Consider the following 19073-nt stretch of genomic DNA (forward strand, 5'->3'; position numbering starts at 1 on the left):
ATTAAACTGCAGATGAAAAGGAAACAGTAATCCAGAAGTTTATTTTTGTGAAAGTTATTACTCTTCATTTTTCAATAATTGCTGCTCCCACAGAGGAAGGGGAGAGGAAGTGTTCTGTAAAGTGCACATTTACTACTTCCCACCACAAGGTGATGGATCTGCCACATGCAAAACTGGATGGGAGCCCTGCTCCAGCTGAGCCCCAGGCGTCTACTTAAAATAGGAAATGATTATTGGAACTAAATTATTTTGCCATTTTTATTTTTAGGTTTGCTGGCATGGGTAATCTCATTAAGGTGCTAACCAGGGACATAGACCACAATGCAGCACATTTTTTCTTGGATTTTGAAAGTAAGTCTTTTAGCCCTTCACAGCTGGTGCTTTTAAAATGGTAACAGTAGGTTTGCTTATACCTGCTGCAGTGAAGGCTAGGGGGACTCAGTTGCAAATCTGCAATTTGAAAAAGGGTTGCATGTGTTTTTTTTGATTTTTTTTTTTTAATTTTTTTTTCCTCCAGTAGTAGCCAAGCCACCATCATGCTACTGTGTAAATTTTATTTTCTTGTGCTTAGTCATTTTGGGTCTCTGTGGTCAGTGATGTCTGTTCATCTGCCTGCAAACCAAGTAATCATAAAATGAAAAATTCTGTCAGTATGCCATAGTAATCTGTGCTGAGCAGTTGTTCACTGTCTTACATGAGAGTGAGTACTAAATCATGCCTGATCCTGGTTTGTTCATTCATGGTGCACTTAATGTGTATTTTCACATCCAAAAGTCCAAAAAGGAATTGTGACTGAGCTTCACAAATGTTTTGGGCATCTTGTGTAAAAGATCCTTGGCGTACCTACATTAGCATTTTCTGCGCATTGAAATGCTGCATCCTGATGCAGCTGTCTATAATGGCTTTCTGACAAAATTATCAGGGTTGAAAAAATTAAAGCTCTTTACCTCTGTTGTCCCATCAGGTAAAAATCTGTAGCATGGCTACCATGTCAGTGCTTGCAAATAGGGTGCTTAGCCCTCGGTGTGCTACTTCTGCTCAGGACACCGGTGCTAGCGGTGTACCAGGACAGGCTTGGTCACCTCCAAGGCCTGCAGCTGGAGTTCTGCCCCTCGCTCAGAGGGGAGGCTCTGAAGACGGTGGTGACGTAGGTCACTTCTTACAGGAGAGCTGCATTGCATCTCTAGGATCGCCAGCTGTCCGTCCTCGAGGTGGGGGTGACCCTCCGCCGGCGCGCATCGTAGCAGGAGCCTGAAGGACGGGTTCAGGCCTGATGGAACGCTTTGGTTTCCCCCCGCCACCACTTCGTTCAACTAGATTTGGGCTGTTCCTTCTTATAAAGGGATATTTTCTTTTCTCTCATTCTTGTCTTGGCAGGTACCTTAACATGGGGAACCTTCTTAAAGTTTTGACATGCACAGACCTTGAGCAGGGGCCAAATTTTTTCCTTGATTTTGAAAGTGAGAAGATGATTTTATATATCTTTTACTCTTTGCCTGCAGTAGACTGCATTTGTCATGTACTAAATGTATGTTTTCACTTTGCCATCCTTCTAACAGCTTTGCATGCCTGAGCTATGAATAGTTCAGTGAACACTTGTAGAAAATAATCTGTTTTAAAACAATTGCAGTTTCTAAAAATGTAAAATCTTTGTTTCAGGCAGGGCTTTCAGATTACATTTAATTTATGGAGTCTGATAGAGTTCTTATTTTAAGCCAAAAAACTTCAAAAAGAATTTGAATTACTGAAGACCTACTGACATTACAAGGAGATACGCATCTTTAAGGACTGAACATGAAACCTAATTCTATTTTGTGCACTTCTAGTGTACCACTGTGTGCTGAATAATGCTGAAAATACCGACTGGCTCACAAAAGCTATTCATAGCTCTCTAACATCGTTGTGTTAAAGGTATATATGTGAACCTTATTTGATTTGGCATTGAAATTTGGCAGTTAACTTCATACCTCCTTAAAGGGGGGGCTCAGAGGGTGAGTGTATAGCCCAAATTGCTTTTGAAAAGAAGAGAAGCTTGTCTGATCAATGCCAAGGGTTCTGGAAGGTTCACATATCAGTATTTCCGCTTTTGTTTTTGTTGCATGATATAGTTGAGTCTAAGAATGGCAGGTAAGTGTTGTTGGTTGTTGCTATGCATGTTTAAATACTTTGTTTTGGGATATGCTATTGCTTTACCCAGCTGCACACCAGCAAGCATAAAATAAGAAAACTAATGTTCAAGTGCTTTTTTGCCCATGAAATAAAATGCAGTGGAATAGTATAACAAAAAAGATGAATTATTTTGATATGGGTAATTTGAGATGCATTGTATCTTTTTTTTAATTCCAAATTCTTTTTTCAGTTGTGTTTGGTGAAACAGTGACAATTGGTTATATTAGTTCTAATGTGAAGGAGAATGCTTAGAGAATTAGACTTATGTTTTAATGACATTTAAAGTTATAAAATTTCCAAACCCTTGTCCTGTACTGTTGATTGTGTCAATTGTCTTTTTTGAATATATTGTTTCTGCAAGACAGTGGCATGGTATACTATACAAATTATTTGTAAAAGGAAGATGATCAAGTTCCTTGTTCAAAAATCAGAAAGCAAAACTGTTGTTTAAAAACTATTCACATCTTGCATATTATATTGTCAGAACAGATATAACTTAGTGAAATAGGGAGAACTGGTATGGGAGAATATTGGAGCCGTAGAGCTCCAGCTTAAATTGGTCTGCAAATACTAGACCATTTACTAGGACTAAATTAAATTGAAGTTAGCTGGATGCAAGAGGCATACTTCTAAAATCAATTGCAATGGTAATTGTTGCTAATTTTTTAAAAAATATTGATTCTTTAGCTGTCAATTTTGTTTTAAAGTGCATGCTTGAGCATGAACAAGATTTGGCATGAGAGTAAGCAGGTTGCTGACATGAAATGTTTATATATGCGGTCAAATGAAGTGACTTATATTATGGCTGAATTGTTAAGACTGTTCTTTATTCATTTTGAACTCTGTCCTGCATTTGTTTCTGCTGCTCTACTGTGTATCCCTGCTTCTCTCTCCTCTGTTTCAGAGAGCTTGCCTTGACAGAATCTTGGCTTTGACACAGTCAAGATCTTTCTTCAAGACTTGGCACTTAATCTTGTGATTCTCAATGTTATGTTTTTATGTGGATGAGCAAATAAGCTCTATATTAAAAACAAATTTGCCAATGCTGTGTTACGCTTGGCCCAGTAATATACAATTTTAAGTCTTCTCTTCTGTAAATCCGTATAGATCTTTGGTGTGAGCAGGCTAATTAAAAGTTTCTCACACAATACCTTACACAGCCAAAACCTAATCTCTGTAAAGCTTTGTAGGGATACAGACACTGAATTTAGAAAATGTTTTAAATGGATTTCTAAGATTTTCGGTTATTTTTTTTGGTGTTAGATTCCAGTGATTTTGTGTGACTGACTGTCAGAATACTTCCAAAAAATGTTTTGATAAATGCTATAATGGGCTGTTGGCTTTTCGTTGCCTTAATGCTGGTTAAGCTTATGTTTTTCTCGGTCAATCACCTTAGCTAGTTGAAACCAATAGTTGGCTTAAATTTTCTACTAATGTCTGTGCAGTACCACTTTAACATGACCAGAAGAAAGTGCACAGCTTTATAAGGACCTTATTGTTAAATTAAAAATGGGCACATACAACATGAGAAACTTGCAACTCTACATTAACATTGGTGTCATTACTGTCACAGTGCAAATCCTTTTCAAATTTACTGATATGAATAGTAGCTAAAATGCAGAGTACTTTTGGTCGCAAGGGGCAATCTCAAGCTAGCAGTGTTCTACATTACCTCCAAAAAACACGACTAGATTTCAGAACAGCCACAAAGATAGTGTTCTCTGTAGTAATGAAGCTAAAGATATTTAAATTGTTTAATCTGCAGCAGTCTGGAATTTTTCTGTCCCAGCCAGTTTTAGATGACTTGATGTGTTCTTCCCTGGGAAAAATATCAATTTAAATAGTGTTTGCTGTGCAGTATAAATTTTTAACCCCAAATTTCTGTCCCTACTAGTTCTATAGGATATCTAGATTTTTTTAAATAGTCACTAACTGTATGTGTTCCTAGCATGCAATATGTCGTCATACTTTCATAGCATTTAGTTCACGTAACAGCATTTGTATATTGTTTCAAGCCTACTATTTTGTCTTTAATACATTATCGTGTGAGCTTTCTGAACTCTATATTGCATCTAGTGCAGTCACATTCCCATTCAATATAAAATTCTTTGAAAGACTGAAGAGATACAGTGAAAACTCCGCACTTCCTTGAAGGAACCTCAGCCTTCGCCTTCTCTTATTATTGGATTGAATATGGGAAAGTTGCCTTAAATAGCTGGAGGTCGGCCCCTTGGCAACAGTATCAAACCTCTGAACATGTCAGTGAGCTGTGCTGTGCTTGCTGTTTGAGTTTTTTTTGTGTTTTGTTTTATTTTTTTTTAATGGGAAATGTTGCCAGGTAAATGCAAAACCTTATCATAAAGCTGTAACAAGAACTTGCCTTCGTGTAAGGGGAAGGGGGGCATCCCTGAAATCACATGCATTCTCCATCCTGCCATTCGGATGCCTGGCATTGCTAGTTGCTTTTCCTCAGATGTCAAAATGAATTCCATAAGTATAACTTGCTTCCTTGTGCTGTGCCCTACACCTGGAGGGAAACGAGTTCCACAATTAGCGATTCTTAAGGGAAAGCCCCATAGCCTGAATCCACAGATAAATACTGATACGGAACGTACCTGCATCTATTCAAGCTTCCACCACAGCTTGGAAAGAGGAGCCATTCCCTTTTTGTCCTCCTTTGGTGGGCTTCAAGAACACTGTGCCCTAACCAGTACAGAGAAGCAAATAAGCTACAATGAGGCTTGAACATTTTCTACATTGTGTGTCTTATAAATCCATCCTAACCCATCCTGGATGGATTGCGAAGTGAACGTAAAAAGAATGTGTAAAAAAAACCCCCAAAACTATGTAGGTTTACTTTCTTAATGTGAGTTCTCTGCTGAATAAAAATGTAACCGTTATTGCATTTCTAGGCATAGAAGAATTACAAATAGGAGTGGAACTTGTTGGGGCAAATCAGGTTTACAGCTTTCTTCAGTTAAAGAGGATTAGGTGCACCAAAATGAAATTCATACAAAAAGAAATAATTTGAATGCGCACTGAATTTTAAAACAGACATATTTAGAATTTTTTTATAATAATAATTAAAAAAAAGTGTAAACCATTTTTTTTAAGATTTCCTGAAACACTTTAGGGAAGTGAGATAAAGTATTTGGCAGACTACATCCTAAGTGAAACAGGCCCTCGGAGGTGGAGGGGTTGACTTGCATAGACAGCCATTCACGCCTGGAAGATGATTTTCATTTCTAAACTCAGAAGATCGTAGTAATATATCTGTTTTGCTTGCTTGTGGGTTTTGAAATCAAGACTACTAGGAGGAATTTTCATGGACCCTTCTGCTGTCCCCTCAGTGTTTGAGAAATGAACTCCCCTTACTAGAGAGGGTGAAGGAGAAAGGTCTTGAAAAATTAAATAGGCAAGAGATGTGCTCAGCATGAGACAATCCAAGTGGCAAGTCTTGACTGCATTATTTAACAGCACAATCTGGAATGCTACAGAGCTTCACATTTTAGTCTGTATTCCACTATAGCATTTCACGTTTGTGCATGAACTGCTGCCAGTCAACTGGTGCTTACCTGTCTGCTATTTTCCCTCATTTTTTTGTCTTCATTTCTTACAGCAGTCTTCAGCAGCTTTCAAAATTTTATAAATGTGACTCTTGTGATGATCTAAAAAGCATTGGCCACTTTTACTCGATGCCTAATCAATGTGGTGCTCTTATCCTTTTTTTTTTTTTTAAAGGAATGACAACATTTCATACCCAAAGATAATCCTTGATGGTTCTCAAAATGTCTCAGTTAAACTGTTACAAGGTCTCTATAGGCATATTTGCGAATAATGACCAGTCTTTATGCATTAAATCAGAAAAATAGTGTTATGCAAAACAAATTACTGCAAAATCGAGACAAGCAATGCATGTGAAACTTCTGTTTTCTCCTAATGCAGGCTTTGTTTCATAATGTTTTTCTAGTGTCTAACACTAGGATATTGTGATTTTCTTTTCTTTTTTTCTTTTCTTAAATATGTGTCTAACTTTCATCACCCTTAGTGGGAGTTGCACATATGGATCATGAAAAAAAGTGCTTCTATTAAAAAGACATTTTCCAGACTCTTTAAACTGCACAAAATCATGAGGATAAATTGTCCACAAATAACTTTGTCCCTGTTTAAAAAAAAAAAAAAAAAAAAGTCTTTTTGTTAATACTCTGACTTTTGGCGTGGAAAATCACCGATATGTTTTTCATAACTTATTTTGTCCATGTAAACAGAGAAGAATATTTTTTGTAAGCATTTCAATAATGGCCATTATCCTAACTAAATTCCTTTTATCTCAACCTAAAAGGAACTAACTTTATATCTTCCATCAAGGTTTTAAAAGAAAAATTGATCTCCTATTTACCTATCAGGTAAATCTGGTCCGAGATATTTGTATAAGTGATTATTTTTAAATGTTAAAGTCTTTTCTTGGATCAAAATTTTTTTTTTCTCAAAACATACTTTTTTTTGTGAACAACAGTTCTTTAAACAGGTATGTGTAACTTTCTGAAATGATGTTCAAATATCCTTCTGGGAAGTCTTTAGCAAATTATAGAAAAACTGGGAGACAGCTTTTTTTTATATATATATATATATATATATATATATATATATATATACACACTAGATCTTTCTGTTCTCAGCGCTGGTTTTTCAATTAGTACAATAAAGAACATGTTTTGAGAAGTAAATATATTCAAAAGTAGAGAGATATAGCTCCATTCCCAACTTTTAAATTGGGAGGCAAGGGAGAAGGAAAATAATTTAATGCAGTGCTTTTAGGATAAAAGTATAAATGAATGTCTTGTGTAAAGGTTAGCATATCTGTAGTGAGTGTGCTTTTTCAAGTACTCACCTAAGTCTCTTCCAGTGAGTTGTTATTGCATGCTAAAGATGAGGATTGGTTATCATGATATGATAGAATTATAAAAGAAAATTTGTTAGGATTTCCTTTCCTAACCTAATTTTAAATAAGTCAGGAAGGATAGATTCCAGATTGATATTTGGAGTGGTAGATTAAGCTAAAAGACTACTAAAATGCAATTACTTTCCTGGAGTTCCTCATATATTGTAGTAGCACTTCAGAGAATGAAAATTCTTAATGGGTTGTATGAAGGATTTATCCTGTAGGTGATGGCGTGCCTATTGAACTCCATATTTTTGTTAAAAATATATATATTTAATATGTTCTACTGTTTAGATGCCCAACCTACAGAATCTGAAAAGGAAATTTATAATCAGGTGAATGTAGTATTAAAGGATGCAGAAGGAATACTGGAAGATTTGCAGTCATATAGAGGAGCTGGCCATGAAATCCGAGAGGTGAGCTAGAACGTTACGATTGTACCTAACCTGTAACTGTTCGTTGTGTGATCCCTACCCAGCACCACGGGGCTGTAACTTCTCTTGCAGGAGCTGTCGTGGCAGAGCGTTTTGTCTATTCAAATTGCCGTCTTAAAGGACGCTCTACTCTGGAATGTGCCCTTTTAATAAAGAAACAGATGTCACTTGCTTGAGTAATAGTAATACACATATGTAATAGCAAAAGATGTTCCTCAAACTTTTTATAGAGTTGTTACCCTTGGGGCTTTCCTTATATTTCTGTCTAAACTGAAGAACCTCTTTTTGAGTTAGTGGCTGATTTGGAAGGAACCTGATGTGACTACAGTCTTGATATCAAGTAGTCTGGCCATCGTTTTGCATGATGACTGGGGAAGTCCAATGTGTGAGTCCTAAGACAAAAGGCATTTTATTTTCATACCCCTTTAAATGGCTTTATTTCATATGTGCTTAAAAGTAAGCGTTTGAAACGGAAGCAAGGCTTCCATATAGCACCTCACTCCACTTGTCCTTCACCTTCAGGTAAGGGTGGAACAAATCCTCTCATAAGCCCCTTCCCTTCTGCCTCAGATGCAGCATCAGGGACTCCTAAAGTGATGAGGTTACACTTAACTCTAATAAATCCTACTGGATGAGCCTCTGCTTACTGTGGATGAGTTCTAGATACTCATAGTCATTCAGCTTTAATAAGTATTGTGAGTTTTTCTTCAGTCTGTCTCTGAATTCATATGCGAAGTTTAAGAAGCATAACTGAGCCACACAAGACCCTCAGGAGGGAAGATAGCTCATTTGTCCTTCAAGGAAGGAGCATGTTCAGGGAGAGGAGGATTCAGAGTCCGTAGGGTCTGGCAGGAGCGTGTGTCACAGCAACGGTCTGCAGCTCCCATGGAGAAAGAAAAGAGAGACACTCCTGGGAGGAGGCAGACATGTAGACATGGCAGTGAGGAAGGAGTGTGCTGCAACTCACAGCCCAGAGTTGACTGAAACAGATTCTGAAAGCAAGGACATGGCTGTGAAGATGCAGCAGGAGAGTCGTCATGAGCATTTTTATTTCTGTTTTCTTAGTAAATTGAATTGTTGAGTCTTTAGTCTGTTCAGTGTAGTTTCTATCTTAAAAACCTGGGGAGTTTGAATTTAAGGCTTCATTTTTCTGGGAAGCTCACTGTAAAGGTCTAGGCACTTAAAAGATTTAGACATTTGTACCTCAAAGCTCTGGAATACACCAAGTCTTGATGGTGCTAGATGTTGTTGTGCCTAAATGTTCTTACCTTAATATTCAGCCCGAATTTCACAGCTGAATGTGTTTGATCTTTCTTTCCAACTTCAGAAATTGGTGGTAGATACTAACATTAGAACTAGCCTTTTTTGATCACTAAGCAGTTTTGCTCGGAGATGCCCCAATGAAGTCATTGGTTTAAATTAATTAGATGTGGTTATGTAAATTTTGTTATTTTGAATAGCTTTATTTTTAACAATTTCTTTTTTTCTCTGTCAAAGGTGTTTGTCTATTCAAGATACTTATGTTCAACACAAGTGTTTAGAGCTTTTGGAACAGGCCTGGATTAGTGCAGGCTTTGTCTCTTAACTGGAAACATCTCAGTAGGTAGAATTACAATTACTGGTGAACCTTTTCTCCCTCAGTAGAGGGAATGTACACTTTTGTTTCTTTCTAGTTCTTCAAATAATTGCTTCAGGTAGATTTTCAATAAAGTCCCAGTTATTAATCTAAGCATACCTTTAAACCCCCCTCTTTTTTTTTTTTTTAATTTAAGGCAATACAGCATCCCAATGATGAGAAGCTGCAAGAGAAGGCGTGGGGTGCAGTTGTTCCACTAGTAGGCAAACTAAAGAAATTCTATGAATTTTCTCAAAGGCTAGGTAAGTCGAGTGCTATTACTTTCTCTCTTCCCTCCCCACCCTCCTTTAGGTAGCACAGTAGGCATATTCAGACATGGATCGCATCTAGGTCTACCACTTGTTAGTAGTTAAAACCTCTTATTTTATAGATTCCTTTCAGACCCTGGACTTGAGATCTTATATCTACAAACCTTCTTGCTTGTGAAAGCAATTTACTTCAGTAGAAACCTGAGAGATGAGAGAGAGTGGGAGTAGACTTGTGGTCGTCTTTCCCTATCCCTCTAGTAACTGTGGAGAGTACTAACCAGCTGATTGTTTTGAAAGCTGGTAAGCTAAGTCATTGAGTATGAATTTTTTTTTAATGTTAAGAAACTTTTCTGATACCAAGAGTATTTAAAAATGACTGGCTTATTCTTTGTGAACTCTGGAAATTATCTGCTCTGTGGAAATGCCTGAGCTTGCTTCACACAGGTGCAATACTGTTTGAAGAGAGCGCTTCACACCTTTTACAAAAGCAGCTTGACTGATGTGTCCAAGCTGATAAAACCTATTAGACTTCATTTGGTTCTTCACAAATGGTCTGTTGTAATGTCACCTTTAGGTAGCGTTACTAGCTTAGCTCATGAAGAAAATGTATTTGCTGTTCAAAAAGTAGCTTTTTCAGGAGTTTTCCTTCCCTAGATGAAGAAGTAAGGTACTTTTCTCAAGGATAAGAAGCTGGATTTTATTTTAATTTTATCTTAAATAAAGTGCTACTTTGCTTCTGCTGGTAGGTATGTGTCTCTTAAATTTGGCGCTGTCCTCTTGAAGAGTCTGCAGTCCTTTAACACAGGTTACTGAAATATATTTTAAACAAATATTGCAGGCAAAGATTTGAATAAAGCTTTACATTATAGCAGTTTGTAAGTAAATGTAATAACAGTGGGACACAGAAGCAATTTATCAAGCCCCTTGTGCATTATTAATTACCATGTATTTTGGCAGATATTTTAAATCTAGCATGCAGAGTATCAGTGAATACAAATAGGAGAAGCAGGTGCAATTGTATATTGAAAAACAGTCTCCTCTCATTTAAGAGGCGGGATTGCGAGGTCTTCTGGGAGCCCTGACAAGCACTCCGTATTCACCAACGCAACACCTGGAGCGAGAGCAGGCTCTTGCTAAGCAATTTGCAGAAATTCTTCACTTTACACTCAGATTTGATGAGCTTAAGGTAAGAACTCAATGCAATTTGTAAGCACAAAGACGAGGAAAAAGAAAACAAGACAGTTTACTGAAGCAGTCTGGGTTCTGTCCTGTTCTAGAGTAGGACATGCAGTAGATACACAAGTCTCTACTGGGCTAGGCTGATTCACCTGACCTAGAGCTAGATTAAATTGGAATGCAGAAGAAATATCCTATTAGCTTTATGCACTTGATACGTTTCAGTTCATACTAATCACACTTCTTCAGTTGAATTTGGCATATCTCTTGCGATAAAGTTGCTGCTGCTTTTAGTATGTTACATCCATAGTCCAGCTGATCTTCTTGCTAATGTACAAAGAACCAAGTTGAAATGATACTGATGTGCTGGTCTAATTCGTGGAGTCAAACTGGCAAAACTTTTTTTTTTTTTTTTAAACCTACTAATCTCAAACTCAATTAGAAGACCTGCTCCATTTTTTGTTCTTGTTAGATCTTGTTCTGAAAATCTGAAAATTTAAACAGAAAGCCTTATGTTTCAGGTATCTCACTTCCCATTATCTCACAGGCCTTTTTATTTCAGAAGGCTGAATATATTCTTGTTCTCATCATTGAATTTTATGAAAACTTGTCTTTAGATCTTTTTCTTTGTCACAACTCTTTTGCTTCCATGTCTATATAGATGACAAATCCTGCTATACAGAATGACTTCAGCTACTATAGAAGAACTTTGAGCCGTATGAGGATTAACAATGTCCCAGTAGGTAACCTTTAGATGAGATAAAATGTAATCTTACACTACTGCATATCTTTTTTCATGTACAGAACTACTCTTTTTTGTTTTTATTTCTGTTTAATAGGCAGAGGGAGAAAATGAAGTAAATAATGAGTTGGCAAACAGAATGTCTTTATTTTACGCTGAAGCAACGCCGATGTTGAAAACCTTAAGTGATGCTACAACAAAATTTGTGTCAGAGGTAAGAATATAAATGCAGGGGTCCTGCCCTGCAGGACATCATTTTAGAAAAATGGAAGTCTTCTGGCCTAATGTCATCCAGAAATTGAACTTGTTTTGGAGTTGTAAGAAACATGAAATGTCTTTCTCAAATGCTATAGAAGTTAGAATAACTTCAGCTAGCCACCTTGTGGATGAATTGCATAAATAACATTACAACACTGGAACTGAAAACTTCCCTCGAGGAGGGAATGTGGGGAAGCTAAGTACCTGTTGCCTGTGTTTTGGTGGTAGTTTGGATGATATCCGTGATTCAGATAGCTGAAAGGGAAACAACTTGATTTTCTGTGCTTGAAATAAGGAAGGAAGTTGAAATACAGCTTCCTTCTCTCCTTTTCAAGAGACTTTCAAGATGTTCATTTGAAACAATTGTAAGTCATAATATTGCAGTAGGTGCACATATTTGGCTATAGAAATTGTTGTCTTTAAAGACCAGTTTAGATTTCCCTTTAAAAATTTTCCAAAAGTCAATAGTATCGATAGTGTGTTTCTTTAATTAAAAACAAATAAACAAAAAAAAACCCCCTACAGTAGACTTCAGTAGTGTGGACATTGCTCTTAAGCCACTACTTCTTAATGTAACATTTTTAAAACTAGTGCCACATTAACTAACTTACCATAGGTGTACTGATATTTTTAATTCCTCCCCATTGACATGCCATCAGATCACTGATTTGATTTAGATTTTGTAATATAATCTTACACCATAACTGACTTGGAAACTGCTTATCTTCTTCTGCAGAATAAAAATTTACCAATAGAGAATACTACAGATTGTTTAAGCACCATGGCTAGTGTGTGCAGGGTCATGCTGGAAACCCCGTGAGTATGAACAGTGTGTGTCTTGTGTATGAACCATCTCTGATATATTTAAGACAGAACTTGTGATGCATAAGGTGAAAGAAACATACATTGGGAAACCAGGAATAGTGATGTTTTCTTTTTACCAACTTAGTTGTTAACCTTGACATGAGACTAACTTGTCCCTTTTTGCTAGCCATGCGGATCATGCGGTCTACTTTTCTGAGCAAATTAATATTTAAAAGTAAGATGGCTATGAAAGCTAGACAGCCTCTTGGCACTTTTTATAAATGGCTTTCTCATATATATTTCAGGAAAATATACTCTTTGAGCGTGATTGCCTAGAGCCTCCTGAAGGAAGGGTTCTGGGCAATGCATTGAATGGTACCTCCTTGTGAGTTTGGCTGCCACCAAATTATAGCGCCCCTGTTTGGGGAATTATGAGATGATTTTAGACAAGAAGACAGTGTATTGACCGCTGTAAATTTGTGCAGCTCTGGGAGTATGAACAAAAAGTCAAACTAAGTGTTGTGTTTTTATCTGTTTCTTCTGGTATCTAAATAGTTTCCCATTAATAAAACTATTTAAGCATGAGGTATGATGTCTAATTTAAATACGTTTCAGACTGAATGCCACAGTGCATTTGTTTTGGAGCCTCTCTATGTTTATACTCTTACTGTGCTTAGGAATGGTCTATCCCACTTAAGAAAGCAGCTAAGCGTTGTTCATTAAGCTTCCCCCCCCCCCCCCCTTCCTGAATTGGACGTTTGTGTTGCTTATATATTAGCAGTCGGAAGGGAAAGGACAGGAAGCATTGAAAGCAAAATTAGTATGTCTTGTCTTAATTTTTTTCCCCTTATGAGAAGCCAAAGTTAAGAATAAAATCTGAAATCATGTAACAATAAGATGGTATTTTAGATTTGAGAATTTTTCTTTGTTAACCTCCAGCTAATTCTTTCAAAGGAGTTGTCCGACTGTTGTAGTCAGATTACTGAAAGGGAAAAGAAAAACCTCAAAACCTTTTCTTTCCTCTGAGGATTTATGGCAAAATTTATCTCTTTAATCTTCTTTTGTCTTTTTGAGTGGACGCCCTGATCTTGTGTTTGGTAGATGATACTCTGTGTTTTTAAATTCCAGTGAATATAGAAGCAGGTTTACAAACGAGGACACAGTATCATTCTGTCTGAGGGTAATGGTGGGTGTCATCATACTCTATGACCACGTGCATCCAGTGGGTGCTTTTGCCAAAACTTCAAAAATTGATGTAAGTTTACTGTTACTAAATAATCTTTTGAGTATTTAAATTGCATATAGACTGTTTTTCTTTCCTCCAGGTGCTAATAACAGATGTACACATTGGATTGATACTAAATGGATGGTATTTATGGTCAGCATACCATATACATAAGTAGTGAGAAATACAGAGTAGACCTTCCAATGCATAAATGATTGTTAGGACATGGAAAGTCTGTTTTAATGGAATTCAGCTAGTGTCTTGAAATGCTTGTAAATGTATATAATAATAATAGTTTGTGTTGAAAGGTCAAAAATAGAACAACTGGGAATAGCAGTGAAATCCAGCTTATTCCTCACTGTCTCGTAATACTAGCTTCATTGTCCTCCAAACAGTCTTCAAGTCTTTAAGTTTCTGCTTTTGTTCAGTGGTAATAATCTATGGAATACGTGCTGTTAATAATTGCTGTTTAGTGCTTGTTTCAAACAAACGGTTATCCCATTTTGTTAGTTATGGTTTGTCATTATTTCCCTGGCTGAATGTAATAGTTCCTAACGGATTTATAATAAACAAAGATTTTGTTTACAGCGCCTTTTTTAAGATCGATACAGCAGTTTGACATCAAAGTTGCATTGCCTGTAGATGCACAGAATTCTAAGTAGCTAAGCCATCCTGTTGTAGGAAGATGTGAGAACACAGAAAGCTCACTTCCTTTCCGGTATCAAGAAGGTGTTTTTACACTGCTGCAGTTTTTAAAGCGCTTTTTTTTTTTTTTTTTTTTTTTTTTTTTTAGTCTGAGAAGCTGAGTAGAAAACACTTCTGTAAGCTTGTGTGGTGTTTGCATGAAAAAAAAAATGTTTAATGTTTTTTAACTCCTAGATGAAAGGATGCATCAAAGTTCTTAAAGACCAGCCTCCTAACAGTGTAGAAGGCCTTCTAAATGCTCTCAGGTATTCTTTTTTCTTTTACTTGAAATAATCTAATTGAATTTTCAGAAATTGTCCAGGGCCTTTGCTTCTCAGCAGTAAGGTGTTCAGTTAGTGTAATGGGTAAAAGGTCTATGGGGTTTTTTTGTAAGCTTCTCTTCCAGTGTGTCTTGAGATGTGGACACGTGAAGAAGCTACTGAGCTTTAAAAGCAAGTTTACAAACTTTGAGTAGTTATCCTAAGATAACTTCTAATACATATTATACTTCGGCATCAGTTCTAACTTCAGGTACAACGGCTATTCTGTCACAATTACCTCTACAGACTCAGTCTTATCCTACAGGCAGTTAAAGTATACAAAAGGTTAACTAGGGTGCAGGCTTCTGTAGTCTTGTGATCACATCTACTGACTGCACTACTAAACAAGCAAATGACCAGCTGCAGTGTGCACATTGTGACTTCTGTTGGCTTACCGTGGGAATGGCGGGGTTAGTTTCCATTGGCCATATCCTCGGCTAGCTGAGGTAGTGCTCTAGTTTGGGCCTGAATTACTGATTTGATTGTTTATTAGTAGAATATAAGAGTAATGTAATGTGACTTTATGTTTCACAGATAGCTTCAGGCATGTAAGGCAAATTGGTTTTGGAGTGTAACTGAAAACTGATCCTCATTTTCAAAGTGTTTGAGAGGTACATGAAGCAACAGAGTCTCAATGTATTTGCTAAACAATATACAAGACAAGATGACAAATTAATTGGTCATAATAAAAATGAATAATTTTCTTACAGAAACCTAAAACTCACTAATTGGATCATAAAGCTCTATCTAGTCAGTAACTTGTTCTTTACATTGGTATCCAGTGTCAGAGAAGTGGCAAAAAGTGCTGTGGCAGGCAGATGAAGGCTTCATTCTCATCCTTACTTGAAAAAATGTCATACCACTTTGGTAACATTTAATTATAACTGGGTATTATTCATGTGTCATTTGCTTTGAAGCACGGAAACTTTGGTTCGTCTTGCCTGAAAGTGTGCAGTTATGCTTTGTTTTTCTTACCAGTAGTGAAACTGCTTTGATTTCATTTTCCCCCTTTTATGTGTTAAGATGTGGTAAGTGAAATAATATGCTATCTTATACCAGGTTTCACTTGGAAACTTTTTTCAGGTTGTTAGCTAAAGCAAAAAACAAAACAAAACAAAAACTTTTAGGCTTGATATGATGATCTGAAACTTTCTATGGGTGTTTCCATGGCTGAATCATTTTGTTGCTCATCTCTGAACCTTCTGCAAGTCAACAAAGTCTTTGAGATGGTGATCAGTGAAAATCCAAGCTTACAGAGGAACAACACTGTATTAACATTTATTTTCTGACTAACCTATTCTGATTGCAGTTGGATAGATCTTCATTCTTTCCCCTCATAGTTGACACTGTTCATAAAGAATGCAGAAAAGTGTAGTTCAGGTTCTCCCTCTATTGTTCATTATTTTGTAGTTTGTAGTGTGAATTTAGTCTGTGCTCTCATGCTGATCCTTCACTTCACTAACCCATTTCATACATATATATTTTAGCAATCCTGGTATTTCATATACTTGATTACTCATTTGGACATGATACTTAAAACTGCTCAAAATCAAATTTGGAATTACTAGCAAGAGATGCAGAAGTGGGGCAACTTGATGAGCTGTTTTCTGCTTGGATGGCAGAAAGAAGTTCAAGATGATGTAGTGAGAAATTAAGTTCAAATCTGAGTCTCTGGTTATGGAGGAGTGTTGGAAGTTCTCATGTTCTCATGTTCTCTCAAGAGATACATAATCTGTCTTAAAAGCCAGTGGAAGATGGTATAGATTTGGAGGAAAATCAGCTGTTAATAGTTTGGAATTCATATTATTTTAATATTTTATATTAAATATTAATATTTAATATTTTAATCACATTCAGCTTTTTCACATGGGCAAAGTACCAAATGCAATAACTTTTCTAGGTTTTAGAGAACTTTCGGCCTTTTGTTTGTGGAAAGTATAAATAACCAAAAAAGATCTATATTGATATTTAATTTAAAAAAAAAATCCATTGAATATTTTTGTAGTGAACAAATAATAAAATATCACTGCAATTGCAAATCACAAAGTGCTAAATTGACATGATAAATTTGAATTACAGGAATAAGCTTTTTACTTGCACTTAAATTACAGTCTAAAGAGAAAGATCAGTGAAGAAATCATGAAGTTGAGGATATACAGTACTATCTATTTAAAAATGAGTTGACTAAGTGTTTTGTAGTGATGAAAAATATCTAATACCCCTGAGAATTTTGAAGGGGGCGGGAGTGCAAAAATAAATGCATGCATCTACTCTTTAGGAGTGTTGTTACTTGAAGTAAACAGGAAATTAGGCTGAAAAAGCTATTGACTTCATTCTCATTAAGCGATCTTGAAAGGTTGGTCACTGAAAGTTTTGAAAAAAAGTCTCTGAAACAATATTCCACTTGAAGATGTTGCCTGTGGTCGGAGATCTGACAGTCAGTGTTAGTATTCATAACTGGCTGTCACAGTGGGTAACGAGTTCACTGTGAAGTGGACTATGAGCGTGAGAGCCAAGGACCAGGTGAGGTGCACTTTTTAACTCATCTTTGATATACAACACTGTTGGATTACCGTTCTGATTAATAAAGGAATTTGCTGAACAGAATATCTGTCTTGTGAACTTGGTAACAATTGAGGGGGTGATGATCACTGGCTGAGGGTCTTATTCCGACTTAAAAAGTGCAACTTCCTCATTTACTGGGTCAGCCTATCTGTGCCAAAGTAAAACTGTCATTATGCTACTGTAAACTTGATTTTTGTTTTTTGTTTTTTTGTTTAGGTACACAACAAAGCATTTGAATGATGAGACTACCTCCAAGCAAATTAAATCCATGTTGCAATAACAATTACCTGGAATTAGCACCTGCTGTAGACAGACAGTATTCTGCAATGACTGAGATGCACAAACTTTTTTTTTTTTTTAGTGATTGCAACTACTATCTCGTTCATTCTTGCTTTTTATTTTCTCTTCTCTCTTCCTGTTTACCCTTTTTTTAATCACTTTCTTGTTCTTAAGTAAGCTCAGACTTCTTTTCTGTGCCAAATCAATGAAAATTATCAATTCTGGATAGTATTATACTTTCCAGAATAGCCATCCTGAGTGGCAGCTAATTATACGTTGCATTTGGATTTCTCTGTACTGGGGAAAGATTTGTGACTTGAACTAAATATTTTTAAACTTGTGGTTTTTTCTTTTTTTGAAAAACTAATATTTAATATTGCTTCTTCTGCATGGCAAGACTGCCTACTTCTGCTATTTAAAAATACCTTGATGACTTCATTTTCTATTGCAGCTTATTTTCATGTGCAACCATGAGGAAACTAAAAGCAGATTTGTTTAAATTAACTGTGTTTGTACAAAATGGTACCCAACGCAAAGGTTTTTTTAAATGAGTAAAAACTGTTTTGTTTAAACGTTACGTTTGCATTTTGACTCATTTTTGTAAGGATGTATGTTGTATGTTTAACCTTTAATAACTAACGTTAAACTGTGGTGTGTGCGTAGCAAAATTACGTATGCATGTTCATGTCAAATGATTGGCTGTGGATAAGATAATAAAATCAGCTTTCATTTTTCTAAGTGTGGTTTGATTTACCAGTATTTTGAGTGAGATGTCTTCGTGCTTTTTGGATTTTTACAAAAAATAAATTTATAAATTTTATATAGTGAAAACTCTGCTGTTTCATTACCAGTAACCACTAGACTCTAATCCACTGAATTTACGCCTAGCATGTTTCAGGGTTCTTGCTCTCCACTCTGCGCTGCTTCCCTGTCCCCACGAGTATTGCTCATACAGGGTCTGGGAGGCAGAACTTTGTTCAGTCTGTACAGCTCCCTGTGGACGTTGCTGAAGAACCTGCATCCTGACTACCCCTGTTTACTGTGGGGTCATCAAAGATGACATTCCAGGTTGAGCTGCCAGTTTGGTTCTTTCAGTGCCCATCTGGGAGATTAACTTCTCTCTCTGTGTTTGCCAGTGTATCCTCTTTTAGAACTAGGTGTGTTGAATTGTGCATAAGATCCAAATCTTCTTAACATATTAAATAATGCTCCTGTGCTCATTGGATAGCTTTTCACTGGAACAAGTTTTAAGCTTTGATAAGTGAAGAAAAAGCTTTTGGGGGGGACAAGAATTGAAGGAGAAAACAAGAATCAAGAAGCGCTAGAAAGAACATCTCTTGAAGGCGGCATAGTTTGCATCAGCGGGCAAACATTAGTATGTCTCTTATTTGCACATGTGATTATGCCTAAATGAGTTATTAATGCTTTGGAAAGGAGATTTGAAACCTCCAGACAAGCCTGAACACCCTGAGATTTATTTACTGGACAAATGCTTTTTTGCAACTTTGCATGGAGCTCTAATTCCAAATATGACATACCAGTGTGACCATGCTGGATTTCTTGTGGACATGCTTCTCATGCACCGTCAGAA

The 19073-nt window shown here is 36.5% G+C and overlaps 1 protein-coding gene across 4 annotated transcripts in view; it reads left to right on the forward strand.

The window, feature by feature from the left end:
• The window catches only part of CYRIB (CYFIP related Rac1 interactor B), a 98065-nt gene extending 80006 nt beyond the window's left edge, over positions 1–18059 (forward strand). For 3 of the 4 annotated variants that reach the window (XM_067290157.1, XM_067290158.1, XM_067290156.1), the window contains 10 exons: positions 1378–1460; positions 7406–7527; positions 9318–9423; positions 10479–10615; positions 11267–11344; positions 11445–11561; positions 12342–12421; positions 13538–13664; positions 14514–14584; positions 17420–18059. In XM_067290157.1, coding sequence (XP_067146258.1) covers positions 1388–1460; positions 7406–7527; positions 9318–9423; positions 10479–10615; positions 11267–11344; positions 11445–11561; positions 12342–12421; positions 13538–13664; positions 14514–14584; positions 17420–17483 — 975 coding nt within the window. In that variant the 5' untranslated portion in view covers positions 1378–1387 and the 3' untranslated portion in view covers positions 17484–18059. Of the gene's footprint in view, positions 1–254; positions 352–1377; positions 1461–7405; positions 7528–9317; positions 9424–10478; positions 10616–11266; positions 11345–11444; positions 11562–12341; positions 12422–13537; positions 13665–14513; positions 14585–17419 lie in introns of those variants that run through there. The other variant, XM_013956913.2, reaches the window with a different exon arrangement.
• The last annotated feature ends 1014 nt before the right edge of the window (positions 18060–19073 follow it).

Source organism: Apteryx mantelli, chromosome 2, assembly GCF_036417845.1.
Source record: "Apteryx mantelli isolate bAptMan1 chromosome 2, bAptMan1.hap1, whole genome shotgun sequence".
Taxonomy (NCBI): Eukaryota; Metazoa; Chordata; class Aves; order Apterygiformes; family Apterygidae; genus Apteryx; species Apteryx mantelli.